General features: G+C 41.0%; 1 protein-coding gene across 1 annotated transcript in view; it reads right to left on the reverse strand.

The window, feature by feature from the left end:
- Window positions 1-2,087: 2,087 nt before the first annotated feature.
- NDUFAF2 (NADH:ubiquinone oxidoreductase complex assembly factor 2) overlaps window positions 2,088-7,862 on the reverse strand; it is a 26,434-nt gene continuing 20,659 nt past the window's right edge. Inside the window, exon 4 of the mRNA XM_017743643.1 lies at window positions 2,088-2,442. Within this exon, the coding sequence (XP_017599132.1) occupies window positions 2,185-2,442 (258 nt within the window). The 3' untranslated portion in view covers window positions 2,088-2,184. The remainder of the gene's footprint in view (window positions 2,443-7,862) is intronic.

Raw genomic sequence — 7,862 nt, forward strand, 5'->3', positions numbered from 1 at the left:
ACACTTGTTAGAGTCACTATATTTACTACTTGTATTCTAGTGGAGATTGCTTTTCTAAATTCGCATGTTAAATTAAAAAATTAACCTGTTGGGTGGCTCTGGAGGTAGATTTTTTTTTTTTCCCCTTAGCCAAGCTATGACTTAACAAGTGTCTTAAAATTGTCAAATGTAGGGGAAAATGTGAATAAACTGGATTACAGAAATGTAAGTTTTGGCATACCTTGAGAAGAGCTGTAGAGACAAGCTAGCTGTAGCATTAGATAGCAGACATGACTGATTTTTTTAAGGTCACTGCATATGGCTGTGTGTGCCCACAGTGGCTGCTGCAGTGTCTTTGATGGTGGTGCTTGTCTGCAGAAATAATGTACCTGAGCTTTTCTTGTTTCCTGAACTACCAGCCATCAACAGCCTTTAACTTCAGCCCAGGTTCTAGGAAACAGATTGCTTGTTCTTATTAGCTTCATTTCTCTTAAGGCACTCACGTTCTATAAAATGCAGTACTATGTTGTTTGGTCTTCCCTAACAATCACCTGAACACTCCACCTGTAACAGATTTGTTTTTACCTTCATAAAGTCTTTATGCCTCAAAGAATAGCATAAATGGAGTGAGACCAAAGACCCAGGTGGCCTAGTGTTTTTCCCCAGAGACCTACAGCAGATGGCTGTGCAAGGATGATGCACAAGCTGGTGACAGTAGTTCTGCTTGCTAACCTTCTGGCTACCTTTAAGACTGGAGTTTAGGTGGGATTTTTGTTCTTATGGCCCTTGAAACTTGGCTGCCTTACAGGTTGCAAGATGCTGAAATAGTTAAAGAAGTCAGGTTTGTGTTGCAAATGCATCAAAATTATTTAACCTTATTTCCAATTCATTTCTTCTTAACAGAACGGATTAATTTTTCAAAGCCTAATTTCTAGTAATAGTCTGTGGTGGCCGAGCTCGTAGCAGTCATTAAAATTTTACATTTTGCGTATTTCTGAAAAGCAGCACGGAGTTGTGCATTCTAGCAGCTACTCTTTGATCAGGTTTAAAAATAAAACCTTAATACCATTGTTCAAATGAAGAGAGACCTATAGAGCTGGCTGACACCAAGGGGGATCAGAAGTGGGGAGTCTAACTGAAATTACTTTAAGTAAATGTGAAGTTGATCCCATTTCAATTTTGTTGGTGAAAGCTAGCATTATTAGAATACGACATTTGGGCATTTTATAAGTATGTGAGATTAAGTCTCCATGTTTTGTATGAAGTGTTGTCAAATATGTATGTGTTCCACCTTTGATACCTACATAGCTTGAAACACAGGGAGGACAACTGATGAGGGATACACTCCGTAAATAAATTTGATACTTTTTGAAAAAAATTGTGTGGTCTCTGTTTTTATTTGAAGTTCTCAAATATCATCTCTAAGGAAATAATCTGCACATTTCATGTATCTAAACTATGGCCAAAATGATCTAATCATCTAGGGAAGTCCATGGATACACCAGGAATAAAACTAATTTTTTTTTTAATATTCCTGACAGTCCCTTGTCCCACACCTAGTGTTATTTTCCAGGAGCTTTATCAAATATTCTAGCTTCTATTATAACAGTTTTATGTTGTTTAACTGATTTTACCCTGTGCAGATTGCTGTCTGCACATCAAACATTACTGAAATATGTTGACTGGTTTTTAAGTTACAAGAATGTCTCTACAGTGAGTACAGTGCGTAATCAGTGCAGTGTCATAGTGATTCCTGTTAATGAAATCAACTTTTCTGTCTGCTTGCCAACGGAAACCACACTGGCACTGCCAAGGGATTTATTTTTAAGAGACATCTTGGCCAAGGTTTGGGAGAATGTGAGTGTACTAACTACTATTTTTACATCAAGAACAGTTTTTAAACTACATTATTATTCAAAGAAAAAGCCAATTTAGACTTTAAGAAAATTTAGATAGTCTTTTAACTGTGAATTCAAGAGTAACCTGATGAACAGCAACTGTCAAAACCAAACTTAGTTACACATCCTGTTTTTCACTAAACCGAAACATTTTACAATACTTTGTCATGATTCAGCCTATTCAAATAATTCTGCAAAAAAACCCGCAACTGCTTTAATACTACTTTATTGCACTTTTGTATATAACAGCTGTGTATGTTCTCTGTTAAAATATTTATCCATTAGCAGTATCTGTCCATTAAATTGCTTATTTATTTTGACTACTACCAGTGCCTGGTGGCATCCAGGCCCCTGGCTGGAAGGTATTAGCAGTGCTTGTGGGGTCTTGTGAGGGCTCCTTCTTTCCATAGTAAGGGGCAGATGCGTGGCCTTTGACCTGAGTATGACTTGGTTCAGCAACAAGTCCTTCCTCATATTCCTTGGCCTGAAGCAGCTTATCCTTTTCAGATACATCCTTGACTTTCTGTTTCATTTCTTCTCTATAATTTTCATTGCTAAGAATCTCCTAAGAACACAGTAGAAAGATAATTAGATAAGTCAGAAGCAAATGCAATACAGTGTTGCAATAAAACATTTTAAGCAGTCATGTCTTTTCTTAATTTTATAAACTGCATTTTCAGGTATTTAAGTAAAATAAAACGTGGCAAAATTAATTGGTTTCCCACAACTGCAAATTCAACCCTATTTTAGAATGTTCTTAATGTCTGGATCATCTTGTTGAAGCAAAACTGCATTGTAGTGTCCACTTCGCTATTCTGTTGGAGCAAAAAGAAGAAATTAAGAAATTAAATACAGTCATCAATAAATGTGAAAATACATTGAAAATAATAATACTTTTTGCATTGTTTCCTATATAGGAGTTGGTACTTACAGGTATTTATCATTTGCATCTCTTAATGTAATTCACTATGCCTGTGGTGTTAGGTATCTGTGCCTCGGGGTACAGTTTTGGGAGAAACAGATGTGCAACCTTTGGGGTCTTACTAGTGCAAGATTAAAAAATAAATAATTAAAATCATAAAATCACAGATTGGTCAGGTTGGAAGATAGTGCAGTGGGTCATTTGGTCCAACCTCATTCAACCTCCATGCTCCAGCAGGGTCATCCCAGAGCCCAGGGCACAGGACTGTGTCCAGATGGTGCTTGATTATTTCCAGTAAGGAAGACTCTTCAGCCTCTCTGGTCAATCTGTTACAGTGCTTGGTCAACCCCACAGTAAAGAAGTTCCTCCTCATGTTCAGGTGGAACTCCTGTGCATCAATTTCTGCCCATTGCCTCTTGTCCTGTTGCTTGGCACCACCGAGCAGAGCTTTGCTCCATCCTCTTGGTACCCTCCCGTCAGATACTGATAGACATTGATCAGGTCCCCTCTCAGTCATCTCTTCTCCCCTTTTCCTCAGTCCTCTCAGCCTTTCCTTGCAGGAGAGACACTCCAGCTGCTAATCAACTTCGTTGCCCTCTGCTGGACCTGCTCCAGGAGCTCCATGTCTCTCTTGTCCTGAGGAGCCCAGAACCAGGTGAGGTTCTCACCACGGCTGAGTACAGGCACAGGATCACCTCCCTCCACCTGCTGGCAATGGTCTTCCTAGTGCCCTCCAGGATCCCACTGGCCTCCTTGGCCACCAGACACTCTGCAGGGTCATGGAGTCAGCCCCAGCCTGTGCTGGTGCCTGGGGTTGTTCTTCCCCAGGTGGAGGGCCTGGCATTTGCCTTTGCTGAATTTCAGATGGTTCTTCTCTGCCCATCTCTCCAACCTGCTGAGGTCCTTCTGAAGGGCTGCACAGCACTCTGGGGTATCAGCCACTCCTCCCGGGTTTGTGTCAGCAGCAAACTTGCTGAGGAGGCATTTGTCCCTTCATCCAAGTCACTGGTGATAAGTTAAACAATACTGGGCCCAGTACTGAACCTTGGGGGGCACCACCAGTGACAGACCTTCAACTGAATCCTGTGCTACTGATTACAATCCTTTGGGTTCTGCCATTCAGCCAGTTCTCAATCCACCTCACTGTCCACTCATCCAGTCCACACCCCTTGAGTTTTCCTACAAGGATGTTGTGAGAGACAGTGTCAAAAGCCTTGCTGATGTTGAGGTTCCACTGCTCTCCCCTCCTCCATCCAGGGAGTTGTTCCATCATAAAAGTCATTCAGGTTGGTCAAGCTTGATTTATCTGCAGTGAATCCATGCTGACTACTCCTGATCACCTTCCAGTCATCCATGTAGATAGATAGAGATGGCCTCCAGAATGAAGAAAAAGGCTGAATTATTTTCTCCAGATTACAAGTATATGGGAAGAGTTAAGGAGAAACTATGTTAGTACCCTTTTCCATGAGCAGAAGACCATGACATTATTTTAGGAATTTAGGTGTTAAAATACCTGTGATACCACCAAGAGTTGAAATAGCAATTATGAATACCTAAGAATGCTTTAAAAGACAGTATTTAAAGTATTTAAAGAAAACCTTATACAGTGGGTTGACCATGGCTGGATGCCAGATGTCCACCAAAGCTTGTCACTCCCCTCCACAGCTGGACAGGGGAGAGAAAATATAATGAAGAGTTCACAAGATAAGGACTATGAGAAATCACACACCAAAATACTGTAACAGGCAAAACAGACTCAATACTATCACAGGATGATGAGAAGTAAAATAAGATCTTAAAATCACCTTCCCCCTACTCCTCCCTCCTTCCCAGCTCTGTCTCCTTCCCCTAGCAAGCACAGGGAGACAGGGAATGGGGGTTATGGTCAGTTGTCACGTGTTCTTGGTGTTGCTCAGGGAGAGGAGTCCTCCTCCTGTACCACCATGGGATCCTGCCCATGGGAGACAGTTCACCATGAACTTCCATGAGTCCATCTCATGAGCAACAGTCCACCCCAAACAATCCTTCAGGCACAGCCTGCCCCAGTGTGGGTCCCCCACAGGGTCACAAGTCCTACCAGGAAACCTACTCCAGCATGGGCTCCTCTCCATGGGTCTGCAGGTCCCTGCCAGGACCCTGCTCCAGCACAGGCCTCTCACGGGGTCACAGCCTCCTCTCAGGCATCCACCTGCTCTAGCGTGGGTCTCCTCCCTTGTGGATCTCCATGGGCTCAGGGGCACAGCTGCCTTACCATAGTCTGCACCACAGGCTGCAGGGGAACCTCAGCTCTGGTGCCTGAAGCACCTCCTGCCCCTCCTTCTCCCCTGACCTGGCTGTCTGCAGGCCTCTTCCTCTCACATACTGTCACCCTGCTCTTCTCTGAGCACAGTTACAACTCCACAAAACTTTTTTTTAAGTCTTCTTAAATATATCATCAGAGAGGCGTTACCACCATTTCCGATGGGCCCAGCCTTGACCAGAGCCACATACATCCTGGAGCTGGCTGGGACTGGCTCTGCCAGACATGGAGGAAGCTTTTGGCAGCTTCTCACAGAAGCCACCCCTGTAGCTGCCCCACTACCAACACCTGGCCATACAAACCCAATATACCTTATCTTAGAGGTACCATGGAAGATAACTCCTTTCTTAGTTCTTAGTTGCCTCTGTACTTAAATTCACAGATATGCAGAGCAAAGGCAGAACCCTTCGCACAGGAATATTGAATGGAAATACAGAAGTAATACACAAACGACTTTGCAAACTGAAGAGGGGTGAAAATTCTCACATGCTCAAATAGAAATATTGCCAAGCATAACAAGTTCAAGTTTTCAACAGTCAGTATAGCAAGACCTCTTTGTGGCATCTCTCAATTCTATCCTTGTTTACCACACGTCTATGTAAATCCACCATGACCTTATTGATTTCAAGTGGATGGTGCTTGTATTAAACCACTACAAAGAAACAAGGTCAAATACCTTTGTGATAACTGAAGACCACATCATTGTCTCTGCTAAAACCACAGGAAATTATTTATTAAACAAACATAATTTCCTTACTGTGAACAGCTGTTATTAATTTAAAATCTCTTCAAGTGATTACTTCAACATGAAGTTATCATAGTCAGGTAAGAGAAGCTGTAACCAAACTCCAGATGCTCCAAGTCCATTTTAAATGTTGATATATAATTGTTCTCTGGTTTTCAGACTCAAATAAGGCTCTTTTAATCAGCTTTCTGTGGACAGAGTATAGCTGCGATATAGTAAAATAAAAAAGTGGATCTTAAAAAAAAAAGAAAAAAGAAAAACATAAGAAATTATCTTTATCAGTCAATGCAGAAAAAAACCCCAAACTGAAGTGACTTACTCAGAATTTTCTATACAATTCATACCAGGACAAAAATTTTTCAACTATGAAGTATCTGTAGACATCCATTTTTGGCAATAAATTCATGCCACTAACACGTACACTGAAATCACTGGGATCCTGTGCTCAAATTAAAGAAAATATGAATTGGAAATATTGGGTCAATTGGCATGTTAGAAAAATTGGGTCAAATAGATTCTCACTTTGAGACTCCACTGCTAACCAATCCTTTACTCTGATCTGCTACAAAAAGTAACTGAGGGCTAAAAGTTAGTTTGTTTGTGGTTTTTTTAAGTTCCATTGTCAGGTTCAAAACACTTATCTTCGATCCTCCTCCAAGAAGAATCACAGTATTTTATAAGATGGCTATCTTCACTATAAGTTGCCCCCCAGTAAGTTTTCTGCTAAAATATAAGTACGTGAACATGTAATGTGTGCTGACCATTAAGGGAAATACAGAGTCTTTCTATCCAACCCAGAGAACATAGTATCTACCAGACAGCTGCAGTTTTCTAAGGATTAGCTTGTTCTTCCAACACTGTCTTTTTGTACAAATAAATTATATAAGCCCTTTGAACCAGCAGTTCTCAGGAAGTACATGGCATATTAAGAGTATCAGAAAGGTCCTTCAACACTTTTATTAAAAGAGAAATCTCAGAACTGAGGTTATGCTGCAAAACTAAAAAAACAAAAAATGCCTTAAGATATCCAGCCACATTTTCAAACAGTTGAAATCCCTACATGCAGGGGTTCACTTTGAAATGCATCAGGTCCCAGCATACATTACACATGAATGGGATACACATGATATGCCAAAAGCTAGGTCCAACTACATGTTCTACAGTTTATTTTTAGGTGAAAAGTAAACCAAGATATTTTACTCACTGCAGGTTGTCCAGCTTTGGTGATTATTTTAAGTTGTATGAGGTTTTTAACGCTTCTAACATTTGGAGCTGCATGTCTTCCCTCCTCAGGAAGGCAGAGTTTAAGAAAGTGATGTCTAAGGTTTTCTTGAAGAACATTATTATTAAGGAAATACCAAAGCAGCCCTTTGTGGAGTTTGAGGCAGCTGCTTTTCATCCAGAAACTGCTGACTTCTGCATATAATCTGACATCTTAGTATTGGTTAACAGCTGCATGATCAAAGAATGAAAGATGGCCTGCTCATAGTAGCAACACAACCCAAGACATGTTGCTGTCTTCCAAGGATGTTTCTGCAGAAGTCATCGGGCTGTATTTCCTGCCACTGGCATGAAATTTTCACTTTTTTTGCAAACTATGTATTTTTCAAAGCTCTCCTGTAACTCTGGCAGCTGAGTTGTATCACAAAGTTGCTGCTGCAGCATGGAAATTGTTTTCGCCTCCACTCCATACAAGGAGAAAAATTTAGATGAAGGATTCTAGATGCCTACAAGACTACTGGAATACCTGCTTTGTAGGATCAATATTTGGAATGCAGTGTTCTTTTCTTTGTAAAGACTCCCACACTGTAACTTCTTTCCACTTCCTGAATAAGCTAGTAGCCTTACAGAATGAATAAAATTAGTTCCTCCTGGAAGGAAAACGTCATGAACACAAAAGAGGGTTATCCAGACTCACTCATTCCTTCAGGTGGGGTCTAGCTCAGTAGTGACCAATCTTGGCTGGACACCTGTTGCTATACTTCTCCACAGGCAAACAATGGCACTGAACGCCTTCTA

The sequence above is a fragment of the Corvus brachyrhynchos genome, unplaced genomic scaffold (assembly GCF_000691975.1).
Source record: "Corvus brachyrhynchos isolate BGI_N302 unplaced genomic scaffold, ASM69197v1 scaffold310, whole genome shotgun sequence".
NCBI classification, from domain to species: Eukaryota; Metazoa; Chordata; class Aves; order Passeriformes; family Corvidae; genus Corvus; species Corvus brachyrhynchos.